At 39.5% G+C, this 13,923-nt stretch overlaps 1 protein-coding gene across 1 annotated transcript in view; it reads left to right on the forward strand.

The window, feature by feature from the left end:
* Window positions 1-13,923, forward strand: part of CTNNBL1 (catenin beta like 1) — a 177,095-nt gene that overhangs the window by 48,101 nt on the left and 115,071 nt on the right. The window contains exon 4 of the mRNA XM_003805015.5: window positions 3,223-3,362. Coding sequence (XP_003805063.1) covers window positions 3,223-3,362 — 140 coding nt within the window. The remainder of the gene's footprint in view (window positions 1-3,222; window positions 3,363-13,923) is intronic.

A 13,923-nucleotide genomic window follows, 5' to 3' on the forward strand; every position in this document is an offset into this window, starting at 1 on the left:
ATACACATACTCACATAAGGCAAATAAGCCTTAGAGGTTTGCTGAGGCCTTTGGGTTCAAGGATTATGTAGATCTCCTGGCCCATGGAATATTTGAATCCTTCTGCACCAGCCTTACTGAGTCATGATTCTGATTTAGCTTCCACACTTCAAGTGATCTAAAAAAATAATCTATTTGCAAGCAGAGAAGGAAGCCTTTTAAAAAAAAGGTATTGGGGGAAAATCTTGTTAAAATAGTTATGAAATTTACTTGGAATAATAAATGAGAACAGGCAAGGAAACACTGAAAAATAAAAACAACAAGGGAGTTGTTTGCAGTAACACGCATAAAACATACTATAAAGCTATAACAATGTGGAAGTGTGGTCCTGACTCAGGAATTTACAGACGAATCAATGAAATGGAGTGAAAAACCCAGAAACAGAATAAAGTTCACATTAAAATTTAGTGTATGATAGATGACATTTCTTTAAATCTCTGGGGAAAGATAGATTATAGTATTGGAGCACTTGGCCAAACATTTGCAGAAAATAAAGTTAGATTTGTGCCCTATATCAATACATTAAAATAAATTTCAGATAGATTAAATATTTAAATATATAAACATAAAAATACATCATAAATATATCTTCTTTTAGCACAGAAAATATTTTGCTCAGGATACATGTAAAATAGAGTTCATAAAGGCAAAGATTTTGCTACTTGAACTTTTTAAAACCTTTATGTCAAAAGGAAAAAAAAAACCTTTATGTCAAAAAGCACAATGTACAAATTAAAGGGCAAACACTTTTCTCTGATTAATTTTTTTGCAGTGTAGGATAGAGATTAATTTCCTTAATATACGGTGTTTATAAATCTATAAACAAAATGAGCATCCTAATAAGAATGGGCAAAGAAGAAATACAAATAGTAAACATTAGAAGAATGTTAACCATCTTACTATCAGAAATGCAAAATACAAAATGAGTTGTCTTTTCTATCTCAAATTGGAGGAGATACTGTTTGTGAGGAGGGTAAAGGGAAATAGGCACTTCATGCACTATTGGTACTTTTCTGGCAAAATATATCAAAATCTATTTAAGTCATGCGTACTCTTTGACTTGTCCCTTTCCTTCCTGGGAATTTATCCTAACACAGTAATTAGGAATGCATACATCTTAGTGTCATTTGTTAAAGGGAAAAAAAATGGAAATTATCTGAATGCCTGACAAAGGGGGATTGGTTAATTAAATCACAGTACGTCTACTCAAGGGAATATTGTGTGGCCATTAATCTATGACTTAGAACAGGGATTGTAGATAAGCTTAATCTGCCACACCCAGCCTGTGATTGATTCATAGTCTCTTCTTGGAACACTGTGTTGAGAAGGATTCTGAGGCCAGCCATCTTGGCTCAGCAGGGAAGAGTGCTGTGGTGAGTGAGGGATTTTGCCATGGAGAAGGAGAAGGACCCATAGCAGTTTGTCAGGTATTGGCTTCTCCTATTGTAGTAGAATAATGATAAGGGGAATTATTTAGCCTATATTAACAACAACAGCAAAATGAATATGGAACTGTATACTATATAGGCTTACTTTTTGGGGGGAAAGTCTGTGAGTTGAGAAGAATGACTTAAACATACAGGCAAACATACATTGTATTGAAGCAGTTGGTCAAACATTCACAGAAAATAAAGTTAGATCTTTGCCTTATATCATACACTGAAATAGAATTTAAGAGTCTGTGAGCTGAGAAAAAGGCTTAAACATACAGAGTATTATCAATGGTTATTTTTGGTTAGTAGGCTTATGGATAATTTGTTTACATTTTTGAGGGCTTGCTTTTCTTTCCCCGGTTTTCTGCAAAAAGGATACTGTAATTGGGAAAAAATATATAAGCATATACTTAAAAATATTAATGGAGAAAAACAGTAATAGATATTGTCTAAAATATGGGCATGTTTTAAAGAATTCTAAGTCTCTAGATTTTGTTGCTTACCGACTCCAGATTTTTGGAGAAGCTGTATCTACCCAGCCCCACAGCATCTGGAAGTTGATGAGTCCTGTGTGACTTCAAGAGTCCCTGCTTGTGTTCCTTTTCTTTGTGCCCTCAATTTAATTCAGTAGGCATCTGTGGATATAAGAGACAAAGATACATTTCCTGTCTTTAAGAAGTTCACTTTCTAGAAGAGAAGACAAACATATTACAGTAATAGTAGCAGCAATAGTAATGAGAACAAATACTTACATAGTGCTTTTTATATGGTAGACATTGTTCTCAGTGCTTTATATGTCCTTACTCATTTACTCTTTACAGTGGCCCTGTGAGGCAGATAACCTTATTGTCCCTATTTACAGAAGAAACTGAGGCATAGAGAGGCTAATTAGGTGGCTAAGCCAGGTTCAAACCCAGGTAGTCTGACTCCAGAGTCAGTTTAACCACTGCTTCCTCTCAGTCACTCTCAGTCAGGTATTGTTCAGTTGCCTTACACCAGATTAGCTCATTTCCATCTCAGAACAAACCTTCCTGTCTTGTTCATCCAAGGCTTAATCGGCATTTCTTGTATGTCAAACACCGGGGGAGGGCATGCAGCGTGAATGCAAAGTAGTTCTGTTCTTAGTGCCTGGGCATAGGTTTGTTGAAAGGTTCAGGTATAGAAATGTGAGTAAAGTATCATGCTGTGTAAAGTTGGTGGTGATTGTAGGATGCCAGAGACTAGGTCTGCTTTTCTTTGGTATCTGCCTCTGAATCAGCTCCAAAGAGGAGGAAGAGGGAGGGCATTTTTGGATACAGAAAATCTTATCTTCTTTGGTAAGGGGAATAACTGGCCCTTGATCTGAAGTGGGAAGTAAGAGAAACCCTTTTTGGATGGGTAGTAGGATAACTATGTTCAGGGCAACAGAGTGAATTGCCACACCAAGGGGGTAATGGTAGCTAATCTATAGGACTGGTGGACAGATCGTTTAGTGCTACAAAATGCTTCGGGAGCCTCTGAAAGGCAGCTTGTGACTGCAAGAGTAAGGGAACCCTGTAATGAGATCTGAATCCAAGATTGATTTTTGTAATGAGGAAATCGATTTTCCCAAGGAAATTGTGTGACAGTATGATGTTTGGATGAGTGTACTTCTTGGTTGGTCTGTTGTAGACACTTTGACAGATTGTCTTGTTGTCTAGATTGTTGCTGTTTGCTCCTCATTGCTGATAGTGCCCCTTTCCTTCTAATGATGTCTTGTTTTCCCTCCTAGGTTCATGGAATCCGAGCTGGACCTAAATGACATCATTCAGGAGATGCACGTAGTGGCCACCATGCCAGACCTGTACCACCTTCTGGTGGAGCTGAATGCTGTACAGTCGCTTCTCGGCTTGCTCGGACACGATAATACAGATATCCTTTCAGATCTGACCTCAGTAGGAGAGCTGACATGATGGGGAAGTGCTGTTACTCTCTCTCCTGTCTCTCTTTGTAGATGTGTACTATAAAATCTGATGCTCTGTTTCCATTCTAATTATCTTCTGTCTTGAAACACACAATGCTTTTTACTCATTTGAAAACCTGGTTTTTCTCTATTAACAAATCTTGCAAAATCTTGGGCAATCCTTAAAATTGTCCTATTTGCTCTTATTAGTACTAGAATTCATTGTGATATATCTGTTCATACATTAACAGCTTTACTTTTCAGGATCTGGATTGGAAGGCCCCTTATGGGGGCAAAGCCAGACAGATTTGAATGTGTAAATCTAGGCATCTTTCTGCTGACTGATGGTCCAGTGGACTTGAGACTAGAGGACATAGTGAACCATGGTAGAAAGCACATTTGGATGTCCAGGAGGACAGGGAAGCTGTTCTGTTTTGTTCATTCCTATATTTCCAGTTCCTGAAAACAAGGCTGAGTGTGGTGGCTTGTGCCTGTAATCCCAAGACTTTGGGAGGCCAAGGTGGTTAGATCACTTAAGGTCAGCAGTTTGAGACCACCCTGGCCAACATGGCAAAACCCTATCTCTAAAAATATAAAAATTAACTGGACGTGGTGGTGCACGCCTGTAGTTCCAGCTACTCGGGAGGCTGAGGCAGGAAAAACTGTTGAACCTAGGAGGCAGAGGTTGCAGTGAGCCGAGATCATGCCACTGTATGCTACTCTGGGCAACAGAGTGAGTGGGACTCCATCTCAAAAAACAAACAAAAAAGACTGAGTACACAATAAATAGCAATTAATATTTGTTGAGTGCATGTTGGACCTAAACAGACAATCTAGGTTTGACTCTCAGCCGCATTTTTGTGTGAAAGACGGTGCCCCTCCACAACTTGTATTCTTTTTTGCACAGGTAGAGTTAATAACTTTTGTCTTTCAGTGTTATTTTTATTTTTATTTGTTTTTAGAGACAGGGTCTTGCTTTGTCACCCTGACTGAAGTGCAGTGGCATAATCATAGCTCACTACAGCCTCAAACTCCTAGGCCTAAGTGATCCTACTCCTTAGCCTCCTGAGGAGGGACTACAGGTGCATATCACCATGCCTAGCTAATTTTTTTTAATTTAATTTTTTGGAGATGGATCTTGCAATGTTCCCCAGGCTGGACTCAATCTCCTGGCCTCAAGTGATTTTGCCTCAGCCTCTGGAGTAGCTTTCCATGTTACTGAGAGGATCAAAGGAGTGTGTAAGTGCTGAGCACAGTTCCTGATACATAGTAGGCACTTGGTAAATGTTACTTGTCACTGAATCTGATTCGTGACTTCCAAAACCATTTTATACTTTATCTTGGCTATCAGGTGTGCAGTAGCTTTATTGCAAAGGCTTTTGATGTGCCTGTGGACAGGGTTATGTTCATTAAACCAAATTCTCTTCTAGTAGTTGTTCTGTTTGAATCCAGATTTCCAAAGGTAAGAGACAAATGTAGTTAGTCTGCTTGAGTGATATTCACAGGGAATCTGCTGTTGCTTCATGTTATTTTCATCTTTCTGGTAATCTCTCTCCTGAGAGCGTGTCTGACTAAGTTCTTGCCTGGCTGATAATTCTCATAGAAATAAATCAGTGAATAATTTTAATGCAGGCTTCTTGAAGGGCAGTCTTAAGACATTTCTGCTGCTTCATGTAATGTTAGATAGCATCAAGAATTGATCTGTTAGCTCCCAGATTTATGACTTTGTTCACCAGGGTTTGCTGTGGGGTTCTGGGTTGTATAAGAACCCTAGTTAGCTTGCTGCTGAGTGAGCTCAGTGTATGGTCTCATGAAATTCATTCAGTAGACCTGCTGTGAGTGCTCATGATGTACCAGGCACTGTGCTAGGCCCTTAGGAACCATAAGCTGTGCTGGTTGCTCAAGCAGCATCAGTCAGTAAGTACATATTGGGTATTGTCTTGGTCTGTTTGGGCTGCTATAACAAAATACCGTAAACTGGGTGGCTCATAAACAACAAAAATTTATTTCTCACAGTTCTAGAGGCTGGGAAGTTCAAGACCAAGGCACCAGCAGTTTTGGTGTCTGGTGAGGGTCTGCTTCCAGGTTTGTAGATAGCTGTTTTCTCACTGCGTCCTCACATGGTGGAAGGAGTGAGGGAGCTCGCTGTGTCTCTTTTTAGGACACTAATCCCAAGGGCCCCACCTCCAAGTACCATCACATTGGGGATAGGCTTCAACATATGAATCTGTGGGGGGATATAAACATTCCATCTTTGGCAGGTAACTGCCATATGCCTAGCTCTATTCTGGGCACTAATGGTGTTCACAGACTCAGTGACTACGAGTTCTGGTTGTTGCTTCACATTTCAGTTCACCTACAGAAGGGTAGATTTCAGAATCTGATCAGACCTTAGAGAGGACTTAGCTCAGTACCTTGTTTGTTTCTACTTAGTGACAAGTGTGAGGTCCAGTTGTTGGACAGCTAACTTGAAGTTAAGACAGGCACTCCAGGTCTGTGATTTTCAGTCCAGTGTTCCTCCAGTGCACCTCGGGTCTTCCTGTGGGATTTACGACATTGCTGACAGAGTCGCATGGTCACCTGTTACCCTGTATATTAGTACAGAAATGACTTATTTTCTTTCTGGAAACACCACTCTCATTCTTTTTTCTATTCCTGCTAACTCAAAATAATAGTAGCAGCTTTTGGAAGATACTGACATTTTGCTGATTCACCAGCCTGGCTCCTGCTGGGGAGAAGACTGACACAAAAAACACTGCTCGACATCGGCATATTTGGGAAAGGCAAGGGCACAGATGTTCCAAGTTGTTAAGTTCTGGTCTTTAAAAAGGGAAAAAACACATCCCCCTATAATAACTTTGACAGATTGCCATTTCCCTCCTGTTTTCTGAGAGCTAAACTGTTTTTTTTTTCCTCTTGTATGTCAACCTGCACCCAACTGCCCTAACGATATTTTTTAAAATCTGATTTTTAATTATGTCTTACATCAAATTTAAAGTGCATTTGAAATTTTTAAAATTACCTTAATTTTAATTAGAGGCAGCAAATAGGGGTAAATGTCATCCTCCTCAAAGTACGATTTTTCTTGAAAGTGATTTCAGGAAAGGGCAGGTCCTCTTGACTTGCATCTACCATATCCTCTGTTGGTCGGAATGTTGCTCTCCCTGCAACACTGCACTCTGCTGCTTGTCTCATCTGTGATCTATAATAGAAATTTTTCTTCAGGAAACGGTTGTTAGCAATTTACTGTTGTACAGCTGTAACTGCCCAAAACACCTTACCATGAATAAACAATTTCATGGCAGTCATGACTTAAATTTTTAATCTTTTTTAACTCTTCATTTATCAACCAAGACCATATATGGCTGGTTATGTTCCCAGCAAGCACAGGTCATCTTTGCTTCATCCTCCTCTGCGAAAACATAAACTGTAGGGATTTTAATTCGATCAGAGCCTGGTTTGTTGTAACCTTAAGAGGCAGAGGATGTGAGAAAACAGCTTGTGCCTCATCCTTTCAACCGTGAGAAGCAGCTTCAGAGTTTATTCTGGCGCTCTGCATCACTGCTGCTGGTGAGGGCTTGTCAGCGCTTCTGTGCCTCATCTGCCCCCTTGAGAGGCTGGAGCCCAGCTATCGGTTGGCTGCAGAATGGATTCTGATCTGTGGAGAGCATATCTTGAGGGGTGGGGAGCACACACCTCACATGGTTTTGGAGGGTTACTCTAAATGCAGTCGGAGGCAGCAGAAGGTGGAATCCAGCAGCTGCTGCCTTTTCAAAATAATGCTTTTTAAACACTTTTTCCTTTAAAGTAATTCATTAAACGTGTTTAGAGCTCCTTTCTTGTGAACCTTTTAGAGTGTTTCTATGGAAAAATAAAACCAAAGGTACATTTAAAGATATTTTCTTAAGGTATTGCTAAAAAATCCATTTTTGTGGACTGCTTTAAGCCAGATTTACTCAGTTGGCCCAAAGGAACAAGGAGGAATAAAAGGGAAAAAAACAAACCACAACAACGATCACATGGCACCAAATTGATAAATATTCTGTTTTTGTATGTCTTTTGCCATGTTCTTAATTTGAGTGGTCAGTTGAGTCCCTTCTAAAGTTTTTTTGGTAGATCACTGTTATTTACTGGGTTCCTCCTTTGTATGTTAAGTGTGTTAGATGCTAATAAAAAATAATAACTCCAGTTTAAAGCAAAAACTCTCAAATTACCACCCTCCCCCACCATGGTGTGCGTGGAAAGTGCCTTGGGAACAGTATGCTCAGGAAGCACCACTGATTGGAGCCCTGAGAAGGTGTGGGTCATCTCTGGCTTGGGGGTGTGAGGAGTGGAGATGGGTAAGCTTTTGACAGACATGGAGATTAGCATGAATTTCAGGTTTATTTTTGTAGTCTCTCCCTTTGCAATGGAAATTGCCATTCCTCCTACTCTGGATGGAAGCTGATGTGGTCTTGCTGGCTGCCCATGTAGTCACTACAAATGTATCAAGGTATCGGGTCCATGGCTTAATTAAAAAAAAAAATCATGACTACTGCTTCCCAGCTAAATGCCTTTTTTCTTTAATAATAATAATAATAATAACCCAGTAATCTAAACCCAATTTATTCAAAGTCAGCTTTCTCTCCACCCCTTTGTGAGACAGAAAAATGAGGTCTCATTGTGATGTTAACTTAAGGCACCAATACATTGGGTTGCATGCTAATATTTAAGCAGGGAAAAATTTTTAAGTGGCAGAGTAGATCATTGTGCTGATGGGGCAGCTCTTTTTGGTGTGGAATAATTTAGGGAGTGGTCATTAACACTGTTCTTTTCCAAATGACTGTTTAGTTTTCTTCTGATTCTAGAAAACCAGGAGAACTTACAGAGTTGTCAAGTGAGTTTTGTGAAGAATTACTGTGGGAGTTTGGAAAATAAGGAGGAGACAGGTTTTTTAGACCAACAGGGATCAACTGAACTTGAGTAGTCTGGGTCTGAGAATACTAAAGTGGAACAAACTGACTGAGACTTACTGTGTTATCCCAGAAGGTGCGTACAATAGTCAAGGGTGCCTTGTGTTACAGACCCAGTGCTAATGAGCAAGAATAGGGCTGGAAGGATTTGAGCCCCCTAAGGGGCTGTCTTCTAATTGGACTGGGAGGGAGTTGGTATTTGCTCCATTGCTTTCCCGTAAGCACTGTCTAACAAGACTTACATATTTTGAGCTGTTATTTTGCTAGGAGCTATATTTGTCTTGATATTTCCAGAATTAAAATTACATTTAGAAGAATTTACTTCTTTTTCTCATCTGTCATCTGACTTCCTTGATATGTATTGATAAGCCACTTATTTTTTGGAACCAATTAAATGTGCTCTGAAGATAAACATCTTAGGTTAAAAGTGCCAAAATGGCAATGTAAAAGAAGGATCTTTTAATGTAACTTGAAACAAACAGACAAACACACAAAACCTGGTACCATATTAATGTAACTTTTGGTCTTGTTTATGGGTTTTAGGTGAAATCTATGTCCCTGGAAGATTAGGGTGGTTGTAGCCTGCCTTGGACATTTCCCCTGTGGCATGTTACTCCCCACTGGCATTTAATAAGGACTTAATAAATGTTGAATGAGTACATTTTCTCCTTCATATTAGTTTGATCTAGGATTGGGATAAGAGTCCAGGTTCATTCTAGGTAGCTTTGTGCCAGCTGCTTTAAAAGGAGAAAAAGACCATTTTGTCTGTTTTGAAATTCATCTGCATTAATTGAGCTATATCTAATTACTGTCCTAGTCTAGAAATTAAAGAAAAGATATTTTTAAACTCACATTTATTGCATTAATCATTTATATTCTCTGAATCTATACTGGTTTATTTGTCTTAAGAAAGCCTTTTTGAATGACTTTTAAAAAGCCATCTGCTTAATACATCTTATTTCTCTTTGTGTTTTTTTTTTTTAATAACTTTGTTCCTTGTGGAGTCATCTCATTGGAGATTAATGAGATTAATGCTTAATTTCTGTACCAAGACTCTAAGTGGGATATGGCTCCAAAACAAATATCCACAGCCAAAAAATAGAAGTAAACACCACTCTTTTTTTCCAAGAGCCATTGTGTTATGGACCATTTCGTGCCCAGCTGGTCTTTTCTGGTTTACCTATTATTACACTAACTTATTGCCCCAGTAGTGGACAGGTACAGAGGGAGTGCGTGGGTGGCCTTTCTACTCGACATGACAAAATAGGCTATCAAAAACTGTGTTTTAGTAATTCGCAGGGAGACAGGCTCTCTCTTTTCCTATTATACTTGGACAGAAGAGCCTTTTACCTTGTGAAATGAAATTGTAACTACAGTGGAAAAACCTATCACCCATGCCCAGAGTCTGCTTGTGAAGAAATGCTGGAGGGATGGCCAACCATGCTGAATTTTCTCATCAAGATTGAGAGTTTGTCTGCCTTTAGTTTTGATTCTCATTCCTCTTTCTGGTCTTCAAATGACCTCTGTCTCCTGGGTCATATTGTATTACTCAGGAGTTGATGATGACAATTACAGACTTATTACTGCCTTGCTGAAATACTATTTTGTGAAAGTTGGGAATTTATATAAAATCAGTTAGTGGTAGGATTGATGAGATGTTTACCAGGCCTGGTAGGTAGCTGATTTCTTGTTTGACTTCTCAACTGAGGCAGGAAAGTAGGCAAGGAGATACCACTGAAATATGATAAGAAACAAGTTTTCCTGGAAAAGCCATTTGTGCTCTTCTATAAAATCACTTTTGTCTAAAATGTTTCTTATTTTTTAAGTTTCTAGGTTTCATGTGACACATTTGTGAACATGGTATAAGACTAATCAAAGAAAAATGTGATATCTGGCCCACAAGACCTTAGAGGCTGAAAAAGGACTTGATCAATCTGAATCTCTGTGGCATAGCTGAAATATGAAATTAGATCTTCCAACCCATTGTGACCCAGAAAGGGGGGACCATGCTCTTGTTAGCTTAAACTTCAGATTTTAGAGGCTTTTGGAAAAATGAAGGCAATAGTGAGGGCTTTGGGCATTCTGTGGGAAGACAATCTGTATTATAGTGCTTTCATAGTTCTTGAGTATTTTAACTTCCTTGGCCTTTGACATACCTGATCTCATTTATTCCTTATAGCTACTCAGTGGAAGAGGCTGGGCAGAGACTATTACCCTAGTTTTACAGATGAGAAATTAAGCTGTAGGGAAATAAAGGAGCTTGCACAAGATTACATGGCTGGTGATAATTTTGGGACCATTCAGGTCACTAAAGATGTGAGGCAAAGATGAATATGACACGACCCCAGTTTTACAGATGAGGAAATTAAGCTGTAAGGAAATAAAGATTACATGGCTGGTGATAATTTTGGGACCATGTGAGGCAAAAATGAATATGACATGACCCTTGTCCTCAAGCTTGCATTGACTCTTCATCTGTTGGTCTTTCAGATATACTCCACTTGTCTTTTTGAGGCTATTGTTTAATAATCATCACATACTAGTTAATAAGTATTTAATCATGCATGGTGTTATTCAAGAGATGTAATGATAACACTACTTATTGCATTATTGCATGCTGATTTAGATCCTTGTTCTATAGACATCTTATTTATGTATTTATTTATTTGCCTTTTTTTTTTTTTTTTTTGAGAGACTGGGTCTCACTATGTTGCCCAGGCTGGTTTCAAACTCCTGGACTCAGGCAATCCTCCTGCCTTGGCCTCCCAAAGTGCTGGGATTACAGGTGTAAGCCACCATGCCCAACCCAGTTGTCCTGTAGACATCTGACTCCACAGTGGGTGGATGGGTGGATGGATGGATTTAGGTGAATGTTGCTATGCATATTAAATAAGCATTTGAATGGATTATGAACTTTTCAAGAGAATAAATATGGGAGTTTCTTGGAAGAGTGGGGAGGTGTTAACATTCTTTTCCTTGAGTCTTTTACTAATTTATGGTGGAATTAAATGATAGTTCTTTTCTCTGTGGTTACAGCAGGGTGAATAGCTAGAATTAACCTGAATGTAGCCGTGTTTAAACTGAGTGTATATCCCCTTATGCATTAATATGAAGTATAGTTGGCAATAGCATTGTTATTGAAATCAGATGGACCTAACATTCTCCCTTACTATTGCAGTGACCTTTAGATAACTTTTTTTTTTTTTTTTTTTTTTGAGACAGGGTCTCGCTTTATCACCCAGGCTGGAGTGCAGTGGCACAATCTCAGCTCATTGCAGCCTCCACCTCCTGGGTTCAAACAATTCTCCTGCCTCAGCCTCCTGAGTAGCTGGGATTACAGGCATGTGCCACCACACCTGTCTGATTTTTGTATTTTTAGTAGAGACAGGTTTCACCATATTGGCCAGGCTGGTCTTGAACTCCTGACCTCAAGTAATCCGCCCACCTCAGCCTCCCAAAGTGCTAGAATTATAGGGATGAGCCACCACAGGCCAGAGATCTTAACCACTACTAGCTTTACCTTTCTTATCTGTTAAATAGTGCTTACACCGAATCTTATAATGCTGCTGAAAGAATTCCAGTAGCATAGCACCAGACATGATGCTGTGACTTTTAAAAATGGCGGCTATTATTATGACAATTTTTAATTTTAGAGAGGGAGAACTACTAATTCCTGCTAGTCAAGGGTAGCTCTAGGGTTTCTAGGGGTTTGCTAACCTGGTTATTTTTGCTGTTTTTTATTATAATTGATTCAAATAATTTGTGTGTTTCGGTTTACTCTGTATCAGGCATATATGTTGACTCTGTCAACAGCTTTCTGATTATTTTTTAGATGAAGATGCTAAGCATGAAGGACTTTTGTCCAAAGACCTTTAAGCTCTTTACTCATATTAAGTTTTGGGTAAATATCACCTTTAAGAGTGAAGGAGTAAGACACAGAAAGCATAGTTACTTATTCGTGATGGTCAGCTGGTCAGTTAGAGATGAGTAAAGCAAACCTTCAAGTAACTTTTCTTTCAGCAAAAGACCTGCATGTAATACCCAGAACATCAGTCATCAGCTAGCAAGTCCTGTCATTCTTGTTCTTATATTCTGCATCTTTTATTTTTTCTTTTGAGTGAAACTGCCCTGATTCTGACCTTTGTTGAATCTTCTGGATTCTGTTGTATGTAGTAGCTTTGGAATAGGTCTTTCTCCTTCAGGCCTGGCTCCCACAACTACCCACACATGCTGTCCAGATGGTGGCTCCTGTGTGCCACCCCCGTCCCTCATGCTCACCGTGCTTTAGTGCGTCCTGCACACAGCTTTTAGCTTTTTCTTTCAAAATACTATTTTCTTCAGCTAGTTACCATTTTCTCTCCCTTTTCCACTTCCTTCCCCTCTCCTCCAATCCTTTCTTCTCTTCAAATGCCTTTGTACATTCCAGTCTCTCTGCTTTTATTCCTTTGGTTTTGCTTTCTAGTCTCCCTGTCCTCATATTTTTAGTTGCCTGTTTTCTGAGCAGTCTTCTTCTAGCAAGTCATAACTAATTCCCCAGCTCCATCTGATTGCTCCTTTTCAGGACACCTGCAGTTCATATTGTCTGTGTGTATTCTTCATTTGTTACATGTTGGTTATGTCCTGTGGTGTATGGTTTTTAAAATTGTTTTAGATTATCTATCTTTCTCATCTTACAGATGAGGAAACTGAGGCCCAGAATGAAGAATGGATTGGCCTTTATCATGTTCAGTACTTTAGTCATCATGGGCATTCAATAAATGCAGTTTGCTGGAGCAAGGTGTCTGTTTCTCTCTCTCTCTCTCTCTCCCCCATTGTGTGTGTGTGCACCCGTGTGTGTGTGTGTGTGTGAGAGAGAGAGAGAGAGAGAGAGACAGAGAGAGAGAGAGAGAGAGAGAGAGAGTTTTAAGGTGAGGGAAAGGAAACTTAGTTTTAAGTTTAGTTCTGCCACCCAGTTTCCAAATATAACTCTTTCTCTCCTTCATGTTTTCTTTTCTTTATACTTCCCTTTCTTTTCTTTTCTCTCTCTCTCCCTTTCTTTTCTTTTCTTTTTTTTTTTTTTCTTTGAGACAGGGTCTCACTGTCTTTCCCAGGCTGGAGTGCAGTGACACGATCATAGCTCACTGCAGCCTCGATCTCCTGAACTCAAGCAAGCCTCCCACCTTAGCCTCCCAAGTTTCTGGGACTACAGGCATGTGCCACCAGGCCTGGCTGATTTTTTTTTTTTTCTAAATGTTTAGTAGAGACAAGGTCTCACTATGTTGCCCAGGCTGGTTTCAAACTCCTGAGCTCAAGCAGTCCTCCTGCCTTGGCCTTCCAAAGTGCCGGGTGTTATTACAGGCATGAGCCACTGTGCCTGGCCCTGTACTTCCCTTTCCTTTTCCTATTTTTGCACAATTTTAAATTCTGTATTCTTCCTTTTATATTCACAGCAGTGTGACATTTGAAGGGACAGAGGTTGGTGGGGACTAGCCCAATTCCATATAAATTTTTCCCTTTGTTTTCAACCAATTATATCATGTCCTGATCTCTGAAGACTCCTTGGTGAACATCAGCCACCTCTTCTCAGAAATTATTACTG

The sequence above is a fragment of the Pan paniscus genome, chromosome 21, assembly GCF_029289425.2.
Source record: "Pan paniscus chromosome 21, NHGRI_mPanPan1-v2.0_pri, whole genome shotgun sequence".
Taxonomy (NCBI): Eukaryota; Metazoa; Chordata; class Mammalia; order Primates; family Hominidae; genus Pan; species Pan paniscus.